At 29.2% G+C, this 16,901-nt stretch overlaps 3 protein-coding genes and 2 long non-coding RNA genes across 6 annotated transcripts; 2 read left to right on the forward strand and 3 right to left on the reverse strand.

The window, feature by feature from the left end:
* Positions 1 to 3,030: 3,030 nt before the first annotated feature.
* LOC143342795 (uncharacterized) lies at positions 3,031 to 3,800 on the reverse strand. The gene is made up of 3 exons (XR_013079861.1): positions 3,748 to 3,800; positions 3,517 to 3,600; positions 3,031 to 3,436 (listed from the first exon to the last, which is right to left on the reverse strand). It is a non-coding gene; the product is annotated as an uncharacterized LOC143342795 (long non-coding RNA).
* A 964-nt stretch (positions 3,801 to 4,764) lies between these two features.
* On the forward strand, positions 4,765 to 10,396 carry LOC143351901 (putative ATP-dependent RNA helicase DHX34). Its single transcript, XM_076783969.1, has 15 exons — positions 4,765 to 5,777; positions 5,915 to 6,081; positions 6,151 to 6,357; positions 6,446 to 6,578; positions 6,649 to 6,797; positions 6,878 to 7,110; positions 7,195 to 7,381; positions 7,455 to 7,649; positions 7,726 to 7,935; positions 8,018 to 8,386; positions 8,451 to 8,626; positions 8,712 to 8,822; positions 9,346 to 9,467; positions 9,602 to 9,860; positions 9,967 to 10,396. Exons 1-15 carry the CDS (start codon positions 5,162 to 5,164, stop codon positions 10,241 to 10,243), a joined length of 3,411 nt encoding a protein of 1,136 aa, XP_076640084.1. The 5' UTR covers positions 4,765 to 5,161; the 3' UTR covers positions 10,244 to 10,396.
* A 120-nt stretch (positions 10,397 to 10,516) lies between these two features.
* Pig-v (phosphatidylinositol glycan anchor biosynthesis class V) lies at positions 10,517 to 16,808 on the reverse strand. The gene is made up of 2 exons (XM_076783982.1): positions 16,576 to 16,808; positions 10,517 to 12,242 (listed from the first exon to the last, which is right to left on the reverse strand). The coding sequence occupies exon 2, from the start codon at positions 11,984 to 11,986 to the stop codon at positions 10,517 to 10,519; it is 1,470 nt and encodes a 489-aa protein (XP_076640097.1). The 5' UTR covers positions 11,987 to 12,242; positions 16,576 to 16,808.
* Positions 12,378 to 15,214, reverse strand: LOC143351911 (pyruvate dehydrogenase E1 component subunit beta, mitochondrial). 2 transcript variants are annotated; one of them, XM_076784004.1, is made up of 2 exons: positions 14,218 to 15,214; positions 12,378 to 13,914 (listed from the first exon to the last, which is right to left on the reverse strand). In XM_076784004.1, the coding sequence occupies exon 2, from the start codon at positions 13,887 to 13,889 to the stop codon at positions 12,900 to 12,902; it is 990 nt and encodes a 329-aa protein (XP_076640119.1). In that variant the 5' UTR covers positions 13,890 to 13,914; positions 14,218 to 15,214; the 3' UTR covers positions 12,378 to 12,899. The 2 variants fall into 2 exon arrangements, with proteins under 2 accessions (XP_076640119.1, XP_076640110.1); XM_076783995.1 differs by having other exon boundaries at positions 12,378 to 14,130; positions 14,218 to 15,207.
* Positions 14,044 to 16,411, forward strand: LOC143351922 (uncharacterized). Its single transcript, XR_013081838.1, has 3 exons — positions 14,044 to 14,253; positions 14,354 to 15,828; positions 15,918 to 16,411. It is a non-coding gene; the product is annotated as an uncharacterized LOC143351922 (long non-coding RNA).
* Positions 16,809 to 16,901: the final 93 nt, after the last annotated feature.

A 16,901-nucleotide genomic window follows, 5' to 3' on the forward strand; every position in this document is an offset into this window, starting at 1 on the left:
GAAGCCTGAAACTTACTTAAGACTGGGCTCGAGATTTTGTGCAATACATAGTCTTCCAACAATGTACGAATTGTTGGTCGAGCATACGTGGTGAATCTCGAGCGGGACGAGCGTTTCGTAAGGGACCTAATCACGACCGCGAGCGCGAGAGAGCGACTTTAAGAGTCGCGCGATTCGTGAAGTCAAAAATATAGCTAAAACAAACAGCATACACCGTTTGAATCAGCAAGATTTCTACTCTCGAAATCGTAACTACAGGAACAGAACTGCCACGCGAAAACGCGCCTACCCGAATGTCTAATGTGGACAGTCCTGCCCTGACCCTACCTACTTAGATTAAGCACACATACCAGAGAGAAAGTTACCTACCTACCTAACCCTATATTTAAAAAATTGCAAAACTCAATCAAACAAACAAACACTCCACGATTCTCATACATAATGTCCGGGCGCGACCTAAACTAGAGAGGACTCCCCGGGGTTCCTCCGACACCCGGACACAACTAACCTCATTCATACTCTAAATGTACGTACCATTTCCTGAAATCGACTGACAAAGACTAGTGACCATTGCGTATTTATATTATAGATAATATTTCAGTATAATATAAAATCTTTATATAATTTAATACAATACAAAGTCATTGATCAAGTATATTGTATTTATTACTTTATTGTATGAATCACTAGAACTATCGTGTATGGAAATGAATACATAAACAGCAAAATCAATAATTAATTTAATAAATTAGTAAATAATAATTGAATGTTGCAATTAATACAAGTATAGAGAATTGTAATGAATTGTTTAAACGACGTATTTCCACAACCTAACCACAACACACACATGCGGACAGTACGTCGCGCACGATTCACTAACCAATGCCAGTCGTCGATTCATTATTAAAAATTGTTATAATCTAAGTCATCGTGCCCGTTGCCTTCGCTCATACAAATAGCACCTGGGCATGTGCATGAACTTGGACAACGAACACGGAAAAATTAGTCTGAAAATCCTAACTAGAAAAACTGGTTAATAGCTAAACGGTATTTCGTATTTAATTATTAGTTAAAATGACTCGACTTGTTATATGTAATATATCAATAATAAAATACGTTAATATTGAAAAATACTATTATTCAAAAAAACTGTTATGATTGAAATTTAATTACTTAAAATGAAAGACTTTAATTAAGATTTCATGATAAAATAGTTTACTTTAAAAATTTAAATGAATTCATTAAATTGTTATTCAAAATATTCAATTATCCTTGGTCGATTCTGTCGCCAAAGTAAATTTTTTAAAAGAGCAAACTAGTATAAAATGCACGTTACTTTGACTCGAAAATCGACCTGTCGCGAAATACCTTCTTGCACGTTAAATACATCATACGATGTATTAATTAAATAAACGATTAATAATTTATATTAATGTTGTAAATATTATTGTATAATGTCATATTATCATTCATATTCTACTCGATCATGTGATAAATATAATGTTTCTCACATTATATTAATTCATTTTCTATTCAATCATACAATTCATACAAAGTTAATAAAAATATTTCATATATTTTATAAAAATTGTATTATATATATTTGTAAAAATTTTATAATAATCATAATGTGTAATATTTATTTATGGGATTAAGAAACGCGAGTGCAAGAAGACCCTAAAACCTGCTCTAAAAAATATAACAGTTGATGTTACTACTCACGGGTATTTTTCATACCCGTGGTCGCTTAACTCGTCAAAAATAGCAAGTATACAACTGGTCACCCGTGTTGATTCGGATCTTTCATCCTACAACATGATTGGGGACCAGAGGAACAAAAGTCACATGCGACTCACTAATGATGACTGGAAGTTCTTGAAGTCCTCCATCAGTCAGCATGGCCCTGTTGGTTAGGTTCAAAATCAGGTCCAGATACTGTAAGAAAAATGCAAGAAAATTAGAATTTATTGTTAAAATTACAAAGATTTTTAGTTAACAAATTCGAAAGTATAAATTTATACTTACGTTGTTCGCTCGTGGTCCACCGCCCGACACCCCCCGGGTACTGCTGCTGGTTTCCAGAATGAGGCCCAGGGACTGTAAGAAAACTGTAAAAAAAACAATTAGAATCTATTCTTAAAACTGTAGAGATTTTTAATTAAACATTTGAAAGTATAAATTTGTACTTACATTGTTCGCTCGTGGAGCAACGCCCAATAGTCCTCTTCAGTGATGCACCGACTCTAATTCCGATAACGAGGAGTTTAAATTTCAAATTGAAAAGAATAATTAATTTGATTAGAAAGTATTAAATTACATTACCGCGACCGAAGATTCATATCGACGAGCAAATGATTCTATCATCGCGATTCAGAAAACAAGAAGAGCCACGATGCTCTGGAAGTAATTTAATATGGCGTAAGAAACACTGCTTCTATTCTCGCGTTTGCCTGACACCGTAAACGACAACGTGCTTGGGGTCACTTTGCCCCGAGAAACAAACTTGTTGCTACGCACAATCACTGAATCTACCGGCCGCATTGCGCGCAGCCAACAAATTTCCTGGAAAAAAGAGCTGAAAAGAAAGGGACAGGATAGAAGAAATACAAGCACACCTGTTCTTTGCCTACTGGTTTTCTTTTTTCTTCTTACTAGAGTTCGTCAACAGAAATACTGCTTTACTTAGTACTACTGTATATACATATAGTTTGCCACGTAAAAGTTCAATGCCACGAATCTCAATCAATGAGAATTTCAACGATAAAATATCATCTACGAAAATAATTACGTACAAGTAATTATTCAATTTATAAATATTATATCGCCAAGTTTCATAGTTAGAGCTGTAAGCATGATTATGTTCACTTTATCGAACGTTAGAATATCTCGTAATTTTTAAAAATATTCCGAAATTTGCAAGAATTAAAGTTCATTGGTTATTTATGCTTAAATAGCATATTCCAACTCCGTAGTTACTATATTTTCTGAAGCTTGCATTGAAATATATATGGAAATTGCAATTACAACAATTCATAAAGAAAGAGATATAAACAATCAATTAAATAAATATAACTTGGAAATATTCAATCGCGATCAGAATACAGTTAAATGGAAACTATTCCAATTTATCGTTGATATCTACCGACGCCATTTCTGTATACTTCGATATACATATATCGAAATGGATAAAAAGTTTCTTAACGATTTTCATATTTTATCTTAACAATGGCCGATTAGAAAATTATAATCATGCTTGCAACGAATGATTTAATAAAAAAATAAAAATATATAAATATTAATATGCCCGTTAATTTTTGTTATAATTGTTTAAACGTTACCAATATTCCCTCCAAAATTTGTCGACTCGTCTGCCATCTGTTATGGTGTCGTTTACGCGCCAATAAAACTTTCCATGGCGTCGAATTTCAATCAGGGACTGCAACAGAAATAAAATACAAATTAAATGATAATTAAACAATAATTGATAATAATGAGGAAAAGGTTAGAAATTCGTACTTCGTTGGTCGCGAAACGTCGACACGTCTTATTATTTCTTGTATTTCGAAAAGGAATTTCTTGATTTCGAATTCCAATAAGAGACTGTAACAGAAACGAAATAAAGATCCATTAAAGTACATGAACGATTATTATAATTAAGTAATGATTAAATCGAAACCGTATTGCAAGAGATCGTAATTGAAACGTGAGTAGTAATAATGGAAAAATCAACAAGTTAGAATTACGCACCTTGGTCGCGAAACGCCGATACGTCTTGACACGTCTTACTAGGTTAATTTTCAAAGTACGAATGATGGCAATTCGGCTGTGCCCGGTAACGCTCGCGAATTAAGTGGCGGGGTGGGGGAAGGCCCGATGTCTCACGAAGCTTGTATTATGAACCCGAGGGCTGCCTCAAGTAGAAACCGCGAATACAAGAAAAAAGAACGAAGACTTATTAGAACATAAATACCTTGACTATAATTAAGAATAACTCACACTTTTGTCGATTTATAATAGCAGATGACAAGACTCTTGAATTTGCTAACATTATTCACTTCGATGATTACATGGAAATTATTCACAACTATAACTAGTCAAAGAAGCGTGAATAATTCGTACTTCTCAGCTCATATGCATTTACACACACTAATCTGTTTGCCTCTCACACTAATTCAGTTAGTTTCACAACTGACCGCCATCCATGGGAAGAGGACGTTAAAATCATCTCTCAATTTTTAGGTCGGTATGGCAGTGAGATTGGACCATGAAAGTCCATAAGGTGTAAAATCTACTCGTATACCTCGTCTGTGATAATATATATCAATTATTATTCATCTTCTTAAGTTCAATGTTTAACATTTGAAAATAAGAAAGTAACAAATAAAATTTAAAGATTAACATTTCATATTTTGTATTCATTTAATTTTAAAGTTTATTTATTGTTAATTTATTATCAAATTATTGTAAATTAATTGATGTACATAAATATATGAACATTACTGATCTAGTTCAAAATAAATAATAATTTTTTTAATATTTTTTTCAAATTTAGAACAATTTATTAGAATTATATTTTGTAGAAATATTATTGATAAATATTTTTGTAATTTCAACCAATTGTATCAAATAAATAAAATTTTTAAAAAGCCATATTAAAATTTAGCAAATCGAAATTAAATGTAAACATATAAATTTATGTGAACAATACTTATATGTTATATAACAATATTATATTTGTATTATTTCAAATTTAAGACGATTTATTGGAATTATATTTTGTAGAAGTATTATTGAGAAGTATTTTTATAATTTCAAGCAACTGTAACAAATTAATATAATTTTTAGAAAGCAATATTAAAATTTAGTAAATTGAAATTTATGTGAACAATGTTTATATGTTTAAACGTTGAAAAACAACCATATTATATGTTACTATACAAATTGAAGGTTACGGTAGAAAAAGCGTCAAAATACTTTACATTGTCTAAAATATAATAAACTTTAATATATCACTTGTGTAATAAAGACAGCAATAAAAATGTAATAAATAAAAAGTGATACCAGTATTGTAAAATATAAAAAACACGTCGTCAACCCATTATAAAAACACTTTTATGGTTATGTTATGAACATATTTCAAGATATTTTTTCGTTTTAAAATATGAATTCACGATACGACTTTAATAATAAATCTAACTTTGAATATCAATACGATAATAAACAAAAGAAAGAGACCTATAAAAAATATGATAGAGGATGTAAAAACTATGATTTTAGCAAATACAAGCATGAATTGAACAAAATATTTTCAGGAAATATAAATGTAGTACAAGATATTGAAGATTTTTGGAAATTCGTCAGTAAATATGAGGCTGTACAAAAAAAATTAAAAACTTCTGATACTTTACCTGATTTTTCTTTAAATACCATTGGTGTGCCAAAAGTATATCACAAATTACATTGCATAAATTTTAAACTAAGTTTTAATTTCAATGATTTGTTTGCACGTGTTCCACCTACTGAAGCTTTAACAAAAGAGCAATTATTAAAATTTCAAAACATAATTGTTTTGTACTTAGACTTCAAACAGAAAGAAAAATTTGCAAAATTAAAAAAGCTTAGAGAATCCCAAGTAAATTTGCCAGTTAATCAGTATAAACATAAGATTATTGAAGCAGTAGAAAAAGAACGAGTAGTCATTATAGCTGGTGACACTGGTTGTGGAAAATCTACTCAAGTGCCTCAATATTTATATAAAGCAGGCTTTCAAAAAATTGGTTAGTATAACAATTATTTTATGTTTGAAATAAAGAATATCCTGTAATAAAAACATTTATTTATAAAGATTTATTTTTGTAAATTGATGTCTTTTCAGAAATATTAGTTGTTTCGTTAACAAATAATTTTTTTACAGCATGTACGCAACCTAGGAGAATAGCATGTATATCTTTGGCTAAGCGTGTTGCTTTTGAGACACTGACAGAAAATCATAATGATGTTGGTTATCAAATTCGCTTTGAGAAACAAAGAAATCAAGAAACTAGAATTACCTTTATAACTGAAGGTTTACTGTTAAGACAGGTAAAAATAAAAACGTAATAAATTGATAATATTTCAGATTGTATATTATCCATTATACTTTTTGCATAGTTATCTGGTGAATCTGAACTATTGCCTTATGATGTGGTTGTTTTGGATGAAGTACATGAACGTCATTTACATGGAGATTTCCTTCTTGGCATTATGAAGTGTGTCATTAATCAAAGAAATGATTTAAAATTAGTACTTATGTCTGCCACTATTAACATTGAACTTTTTAGTAATTACTTTGCAAAAGAAGACGTTAAAGTAATACAGGTATATTTATATTTATTTACAACTGACAACTATTTTTGAGAAACCCTTGTAATAATGAATAATCAGCATAATTTGTTTATATGTACAGGTTCCTGGAAGACTGTATCCAATTCAATTATTATATAGACCAGTTACTATAGAAGATATTCGATATAAAAATGATAGATTCAATCCAAGTCCTTACATTCAAATAATGCAATTAATTGATAAAAAATATCCAGGCAAAAGATATTATTTAATTCATTAAATTTAATTTTCAATCATACCATACTAACAATGTATTTCTTTTAGTGGATGAAAAAGGCGATTTACTAATATTTTTAAGTGGTATGAGTGAAATTACGGCAGTTGTAGATGCGGCAAAAGAGTATAGTCAGAAAAAAAATAACTGGATCGTTCTACCACTTCATAGCACTTTATCCATTAGTGAGCAAGATAAAGTAAAATTTTTTAAACATACTTTTGTTTCAAAAAGCATACATTTGCAATTAAACAATTTACATTTATTCTCTTCTTAAAGGTATTTGATTATGCTCCTGATGGAGTGAGAAAGTGTATTGTATCTACTAATATTGCTGAAACTTCTATTACTATTGATGGAATCAGATTTGTTGCTGATAGTGGGAAAGTAAAGGAAATGAGTTATGACCCATCATGCAAAATGCAACGACTTAAAGAATTTTGGATTAGTAAAGCTAGTGCAGAGCAACGGAAAGGAAGAGCTGGTAGAACTGGACCTGGTGTGTGCTATAGGTATTGTAATAAATTATACATGTTTCGTAATATTTTTATAATTTGATGTAATAGAAATTTGAAACAATAAATACTACTGAACAGATTGTACTCAGAAGAAGAATACAAGGCTTTAGAAAAGTATTCAATGCCAGAATTACAACGTGTGCCTTTAGATTCTTTACTATTACAAATGATAGCAATGGGGTTACCAGATACGCGAAAATTTCCATTCATAGAACCACCACCAGCAGAAAGTATAGAAAACTCTATATTATCTTTAAAAGATCATGTTAGTAAATTTTCATTAAATTTTATTAAATATAGAATAAAGTAATAATTGAAATATACTTTTTGTGTTTCAGGGTGCGCTTACAAACAATGAAAAAATAACTTGCATTGGAAAAACACTTGCACGTCTACCTGTTGATATAACAATAGGGAAAATGTTAATAATGGGCTCAATTTTTCATCAAGTAGAACCAGTATTATCACTAGCTGCTGCTTTAAGCATACAAACACCATTTACAAATAGAGCATACAGAGATTCGGAGTGTGAGGTAATAGAAAATAACTTACAAATAAATTAAATTCTTCTAATTTCGTTTTTCAACGTATTGATTTAATACTATAAAGACATCCAGAAAGAAGTTGGAATCTGACCATGGTGATCCAATAACGTTACTAAACGCATTTAAAGAATGGTTAGAAATAAAACAACAAAGTTCACAAGAATCTAGAGGTAGTGGAAGTAGTAGTAGAAAATGGTGCAAAAGAAGAGGTCTAGAAGAACAAAGATTTTACGAAATGATAAAATTAAGAACTCAATTTAAAGACTTACTTCAGGTTAATGAATATCTACTTAACGTTAATTCGTTAGATTAATCGGAATACTTGATTATTCAACACTGCTATTTGTAATTTATAGGATTGCAGTTTATTAAGATGTTTTCCAGAACCAGATTCTTCTATGACTAGTGCAGAACGTGCTATAAGACATGGAGAATTAAAACTCCTGAAATCTTTAAAAAGAACCTATAAACAAAGTGGCCCCAGGAAACGAAAACAATTAAAGTTAGAATCGTTTGATATACAGTTAGAAGATAACGATCATGATGATGGCGAAATTGACATAAAAGATATTGAATTTCGAATGAGAAATGATCCAAATCAAGTTCAAAGTCTATTGACAGCAGCCACTGCATGTAGTTATAAAGACTTGACAATGTTAAAAATAATATTATGCAGTGGTTTATATCCACAATTTGCGTGTGCTGATGAATTTAATTATTGTAAGGTAATATAATTTTACACATATAGTAACATTATTATTCACCAATATATAATGTAAAATTTTATAGTCATCAAGTGAGCAATTATTTCATACAAAAGCAAAACCATATATTGCTTTACATCCAACGAGTTTCTTTGGAAATCATCCTCAAGTATTACAACTAGAAGAAGCTGATATTGTATCAATACCAGGATTCAAAAGTAAAACTCCTGTTAGTTCAAAACATACTATATTAGCATATTTGTAAGTTTTTCAACGATATCTTAAAAACATAATTAATTTTTCAATTAATTGATTATACATATATTGTCTTCATTTTAATTACCAGATCTCTTTTGGAAACAACAAAACCTTACTTAGTGAATACGCTTAGAATGCCTGCTGCACAAACGTTACTTTTATTTTCACGTGAAATTGATACGAACAGTACATTTTTAATGTAAGTATAAATTATACATTTTATATTTAATTTTTAAAATAAATTATATAGAGAACGAAGCACAAATTAATTCCCACGATTTTTCAGTCCCTTTCGATGGTTTGACAAAAAAATGTTTCTTATCGAAGTTAATCAATCGATCGATTAATCGACGTCGAGACGAGTTCAACAACCTTTACGACGACGTTTACGTTTAAATGCAAGGCCTTGATATTATGTATCGCAGAATAATTTCAAATATTAATTTTTTATCGAAAATGAATTTATTTTTAAATTTAAGCAACTGCAATTTCTTGTCAATTAAATACTAATTAACTTTGATTCGAAGGCCTTAGATTTAAACGTAAAGTCGTCGTAAAGGTCGTTGAACTCGTCTCGACATCGATTAATCGATCGACTGATTAACTTCGATAGAAAACATTTTTTTGTTAGACCATTGAAAGGAACTGAAAAATCGTGGGGACTAATTTATGTCTCACTCTGTATATTTACTTGTGTAAATATTCTTTTTTATATTTTGTAGAATAGTATGCGATTCGTGGTTAGCATTAGAATTTCCTGTACCTGACAGTGGTCAAACTTTATTGATAAAAGCTACCAAATTACGAAATAAATGGGATTTTTTATTAAATCAACAATTACAAGGTATACAGTATTAAATATAACATATTTAAGAATTATAATTTGTTACTTCGTCTTTTTTAAAGCATAATTTTTAATATAATTTAAAAAAAAAAATACATTAATATAGTACATTAAATGTCACAAATACTATACAGAGTCCAATACCGGTCATGATGAGAGACAAGATTTTAATGAAATAGAACAAACACTTACTCAGGAACTAATTGAATACATGCACACCACAATTCCATATACATTAAAGCGACTTTTACCTGCTGATCTTAAAAACATGTATGTGGGATGCGAAGAAAATAATACATCCATAAATCCAAACCCTTTTCAACCTGATTTCACAGTAATCCCTAATTCAACTAAAGGAGGGGTTCGTGTAACAAACATAATTACATATAACTGGTAAATTATTAATGATTATATTTCTAATATAATTATGATTATATTATATTTCTAATATAATCATAATGTAAATCAAGATATAAGAATTACGATTTCTTCTTTTCAGTTTGAGAGAAACAGAATGGAGCGATAAACTTTCTATAGAAATGTCGGAAACGGAATGGCATTGTCAAAATTGTAATATGCAAGCAATTCTTACTAGTATAGAAAAATTACAGCATCAAGAATCTTGTATGCACCAACATACAAAGGAAACTGAAAGACATCCTGAAAATATAAAACGTAAACCTAATACACAAGTATACGAATGTTTTGATTGTGCACAAACATTATACCTGACACCAATTGAGATACTTAAGCATAAAAAATCACATGTTAAATAATCTCTTTTATACCACATATAGTTTCGATTAAAAATTTTTATATAAGAAATGTATTTTATACTTTAATTTGATTTAAATACATGTACATTTTTTCACTTTATCTTCATTAGTCTATTACACAATTCATATTAAATTATATTCTTTATTGCAGAACAACATAGTATTATATAAATTTAATATTTGAATATATATTTATTATACAGTGATAGATTTACAATTATCACAATTTTATTTAGTTATTATGACATAAAATCTATACAATACATATATAAATTACGTCCAAGGTAAAAAGTTTGGAAACATAAAACAACCTAAAACTACATATCCTAGAAAGTATGATAATATAAGCTTATCCTTCAAAACATATCTCTTTGGAATTAGAAAAAATAATCTCCATTTAGTAAACATAGTTTCTCCATTTTCATTTATCATGTTATTATTATGTGTGTTAGACATGGTTAAAGCACAATACCAATATATTAATGGACTTGCTGAGCTTATTAAACGCGTGCTTACTTGAATATGTACGAAAAGAATACAAAATACAGTCAAAAATAAACCATGAAGAATGAACACTAACATTTCAGATGGATATTTATTTGTTGTAACAAGCTCTTTATTGTCAGTACTTTTAACAAACCCCAATGTACAAAAATATTTTCTGTGCTCAAGAAAGTATTCTTTTATACATGTAATCATAATAACCAATATTGGAAATGCTAGAATAAAATTTGGTATCTGTTTCAATTCATAGTAATTGAGAAAGCCTACATTCCAGTACTTCGTTTGTATATATGAGTATGCAATTGGAATTTTAGCATGACACCATTCTATGTTATTACTACCTGGTAATACTAAATTATTAATTTTACTGTGACTATTAATATGTTTTGGAATAAATATCTGATTAGAATGAGGAATACAAAATGTAATGTAATTATATATGTGTAACAACATAAAAGGAGCTATTGATATAATTAACGTATTACACATTAACAAAATACTTTTTAAAGTAGTTTTTCTAAACAAAAACTGACCTAATGTTTTCAATGAAAAATTATTATACTTTGTTGTAAAACTATGGCATAATTCTTTTAATCCAAAATATATAGGAAAGCCAATGTTAACTATACCATTTGATCTTGTAAGAATAGATAAACCTATTGGAAAAGATACATATAGATCATATTTAATAGATCTTAATATACTGTAATATGTTAAGTAAGTAAACAAAGATTCTGAATAAATAGCAGAAAAAAATATAGTAGCTGGATTTATGCAATAAAGTATTGCTGCTTTATAAACTAGATTTTTCTTTTTTAGTACTATCGTACTTAAATCATAAAATATAATAGCAGATTTTACAAAACATATAGTATTAATTAATATGGCTGCTATAATTATAGAGCTGTGAGTATTTAACATAAAGAATACTTTTCTTATAAAAATAGCAATAATTCGAATTAACATGGGGTATAATGGATAGAATGCCAAAGTATTTTCATACGTATAACCATATTTGGCAATATGTATAAAGTATTCACCATCCCAGCGTGTAAGACCACCAAAGAAAAATGTAACTATATTATCATATAATGAAACTTTTTCGCGACTATCGATAGGACTTTTAAATGCATCTGCATGATGATCAGGGCATACAAAATTAAATATAAACTGTAAAACTAAAACTGTTATTCTACTAAATATCGCAAACCAAAAAATCTTTTTTCGTGGTTCATTCATTATTATACAATTACTATATTATATTACATAAAAATATGTGCATTTAATACTTAATTGTATTATACTTATTCTTTACCAGACTTTACTTAATAACAGCTTTAAATTATTAAGATACATGCTTGATTATTCAATAATAAATGTGATTCAGTCTTCTCCATTTCCTGTGCCTCTTATCAAGCAAAGATAGAGATATTATGTTAAATATAATGAGTGGTTCTTTTCCTGCCCACAGTTCTTATTTTAGAAGCGTGTAAAACTAGAACAAATATTTAAATCACAGTACATTAATGAATTTTTCAAATATCACCTGTCATTATTGAGATAAAATATGCACGCTTCATTTTATTTAATTGTTATTTACTGTTGCTTCCCATTATTCTACTGCAATTCTACACTTTCTAATAATTCAGTAAATTTAACATGTAAGTATGGATTTCAGCATCTTAATATTATCTCATGTTATTGTGCATTATATAATATTATAAATAAAATAGTGTTAATATAACACATTGTTTACATAACTTACAACTTTAAAATATCTGATTTAAAGATATTAAAAAGCCAAGTAACATTGAAATTGTGAAGGATAAGCAGAGGTTGTTGGATTGATTATTAACTGGATCTTGGGAAAACAATAATGTTTATGAGTATAAAGTAAAAGCAACAGAATATCCTGGATATGATGGATGGTATAATAATATTGGTCGACCAGAATTGGGAGCAATTGATACTCCTTTATTAAGAAGATGGCCAGCAGCTTATGAAGATGGTGTATATAAGCCTTCAGGTTCTAATAGGCCAGAACCATTAGAGCTAAGTGATAAACTTCTCAGTGGTAATATTGGATCTCAATCCAGAACAGAACAATGATTCTTTAGTAAGTAAAATTTTATTTGAAAGACAAATAACAGATTTATATTTTCATACCACAAACTTTCTTAGCAAAATCTACAATATGATGATCTTTAGGTGTACATTCATATTCAATATTTTCTGCATATGGCATAGGTACATCAATACCTGTGCAACGAACAGCTGGTGCATCAAGTTGAAAAAATATTGGATTTTCCATTACTGTAGCCACTATTTCAGAACCCACTCCACAAATAGGCCATCCCAATTCTACAGTCATTAATCTATGAGTTTTTGTAACTGACTTAAAAATTGTCTCCCAATCTAATGGTCTAAGAGAACGTAAATTAATAACTTCTGCTTCTATTCCCTCTCCTGCTAGAATTTCAGCTGCTTGCATTGTATAGAGAGTAGCTTGACCATGTGAGGTTAAAGTAATATGTTTACCCGATTTTTCAATTTTAGCTTTACCAATAGGTATCACAAAATCTTTATCCATAACTTCATCCGATACAGAAAATTCCACATTATAAAGTAATTCACTTTCTAAAAGTACAACTGGATCAGGATCTCTGACAGCAGCTTTTAAAGATCCTCTGTAATCTTCACAGGTTGTAGGTGACATAACTTTTAAACCAGGCACGCTCATATACCATGCAGCAAAACACTGAGAATGTTGTGCAGCTAAACCTTTAGCATTACCATTTGGACCACGAAACACAATGGGTACACCATATTTTCCTGCACTCATATATAAATTCTTAGCTGCACCATTTATTATACGATCTATAGCTTGCATTGAAAAATTAAATGTCATAAATTCACATATTGGTTTTAAACCACCAAGTGCTGCTCCAATAGCTAGACCACAAAATCCTGCTTCTGTTATGGGTGTATCGATTAATCTTTTATCTCCATATTTTTTCCAGAGCCCTCTTGTTATTTTATATGCACCATCATACTGTGCAACTTCTTCCCCCAAAATAAATACTTTTTCATCTCGTGCTAATTCTTCATCGAGAGCTGAATTTAATGCATCTCTTACACTCATTTTTGTAATAGATCTATAGAATTTCCTTTGAGAAATATGTGATATATTTGATAATATTTTAATTCTTAAAGAGTATAAAGAGTGCATTGTGAACAATTAATAAAGTAAAGTAAAGTATGGTGCAATTATGTTTTAGAATTAGGAAATCCAAGAGGGAATGAAAATCCGTTTCTTCTCACTTTTGGTATAATTTGGTTTAGATGGCATAATCATATAGCAAGATACATAAAACGCCAGTGTCCTGATTGTTCAAGTGAAAAAGTTTACAATGAAACTCGAAAATGGGTAATAGCAACACAACAACACATTGTTACTAATGAATGGTTACCTGAATGGTTAGGAAAAGAACTTCCTAAATACAATGGTAATGTATTTATAAAGATTCCGTAATTTATACAATTTATAAAAGATACATTATCTTTATCAAATTTTGTACCAATTTAAATTTAATTACTTTTTAAAAGGTTACAATCCAAACATCGATCCCCAAATAGAACAATTTTTTCAAGCAACAGCTTTTCGATTTGGTCACACTTTGGTTCCACCAGGTACTACTCAAATGATTTTGTTAATTTAATTATAAATAATATAAACATTATACATATCATAATGAATATAAACAATTACATATTATATATATTATTAAATATATAGTTATTTTTCCATGGCCTACTTTAAAAATTTGTTTTTTTTTCATATGAGAATTTGTTAACTTTTAACAAATAAGAACACTACTTACTAGTAATTTACATTCTAAACCACTTTTTCGATAATTAGAAAAAAATAAAAAGGATTATACTATATAGATTAGATATACAGGGTGTTCGGCCACTCATGGGAAAAATTTTAATGGGGGATTCTACACGTCAAAATAAGGCGAAAATCAAGAATACCAATTTGTTGATGAAGGCTTCGTTAAACAGTTATTAACGTTTAAAGTTCCGACCGTACTGAATTTTTTTCTCGAAAATGCGCAAGATTTCAGGGGTATGACTATTCACCAAAAATGATTGTAATTGACCCCTGCAACTAAAAATAATTTTTTCAAAACGTTTTGAAAATTTTTTTTTTTCGCCGAAAAAATAGGCAATTAGTTTTTCATTTTTGATAATTTTATTTGACGCCCTACAGAAAAGTTGTCCAATACTTTTTCGTAGGTACCCATGAGCTCTACTTCAGAAAAAAGTTTCATTGAAATATATTCACAATTGTAGGAGTTATGGCTGTTTGAAAATTGGACCATTTTTATGGGGTTTTTCTCATTTTGCGGGGTCAAGGACCAACTTTTCGAATATTTTTGCGATTTGTACATATTCTCCACCAAAATACGCGTAGTTTGCTTTTTTAAGCATTAAAATCGTCCAATCCGTTCAGAAGTTATGACGTTTTAAAGATTCGCATGAAAATTCAGGCAGACATTTCTGGCCAGAAATTATATTTTCGGTAAGGAATTTTTTTCTCGAAACTGAGTAGGATTTCGGGGGTATGTCTATTGACTAAAAATGCTTGCAATTGACCCCTGCATCTAAAAATAATTTTTCCAAGACGATTCGAAAGTCTTTTTTTTCACCCAAAACTTTCAGCACTTACTCGAATTTTTTCGTCGAAAATGTGTATGTAGTACTAATTGTTTTCTTGTAGGTAGAGTGGTGAAGGTCAATCTAATTTTCTTGTAGGTAGATCTGATAGTCAATATAATTTTCTTAAATGGAATGCTACATAAAAATATAGCATTCTATTTAAGAAAATTATATTGACCTTCAGATCTCCTCAACCACTCCACTCACAAGAAAGCAATTAGTACTACATAATGTAGCCTGCCAAACAACTTTTGTACAAATAATTTTATTCTTTGTTTACTGGTTTAACTGCAGTGACACATTTTGGACGGCCCAATTTTGAACAGTTTTTCTTATCTATTCAGAAATTACATCCAATAGTGAGTAACATCATTACATTTATCTTTACTTCAAACACTAAATAAAATATCATTTTTATTTGTTATTAATACCAATTCTTTCATTCCAGATTAATAGAATTGGTGTCTTTAGCTGTGGTGGACCATCTATGATACAAGCTATAGATGAAGCTTGTAAATCTATTACTCTAAAAGAAAGACTTAATGTTTTGTTCCAACATTACTTTAAGAGTTTTTAAAATTTTAGTAAATTACTATACATTATCCTCATATAGTAATTATAATTTTATTAATCCTCTATAGACAAACATGTTGAGTATGAATGTTAAAAAAATGCAAAGAAATAATGTGCATCAGAAAGTAATTTTGTAAAGAATATGTTTGTAAAGAATTTTTCGAATATATCCAAAAAAGTAAAAGTATCTTGTTTGGTATATTAACACAACCCTGCAAAGGATTAATGTATAACATATAACCTGATGTAAATTAAGATATATGTATAAATATATTTTGAAATAAGATTTATATTTATTATGGATTACCAATTATATTCAAGACCAGTATATGTATGTATTGAAAACTACATTAAAATTTGTAGTTATAATCTAATTTTATAACCTCAATCTAATACTTCTATAAAATTGTCGCACGTATCTTTAAATTCTTGATTATTTAATTGTAAATCACGTGTTTCTTATAATAACAGATTTAAACTTATAAAACTATAAAATATAAAAAATTATTTTTTATGAATAAAACGATGCATACCTACAATGCTCCAGTAATAAAAGCACTCGTTACCATAATTAAATAATTTGTTTAATCTTTTTTGGTTTACACTATATAAATTAAGAAACTAAAAAATACTTCAATTAGTTGAAATTAACTTTTGTATGTCGAAGAATATGTTTACAGCAGATATGTATAGATAGAACTACATAAAATTTGATAAGAAGAGATATTATTCGAAAACTATCCACTTTCGCAGTACTTCACACCTATGCCCGATCGCATGTATGTGAACTCATAGAGAGTTGGGATTGGAATGGGAAAGCAAATTAATACTCGCCCTCTTTTTCTATTCTCCGAAGCTA

The sequence above is a fragment of the Colletes latitarsis genome, chromosome 1 (genome assembly GCF_051014445.1).
Source record: "Colletes latitarsis isolate SP2378_abdomen chromosome 1, iyColLati1, whole genome shotgun sequence".
Classification (NCBI taxonomy): Eukaryota; Metazoa; Arthropoda; class Insecta; order Hymenoptera; family Colletidae; genus Colletes; species Colletes latitarsis.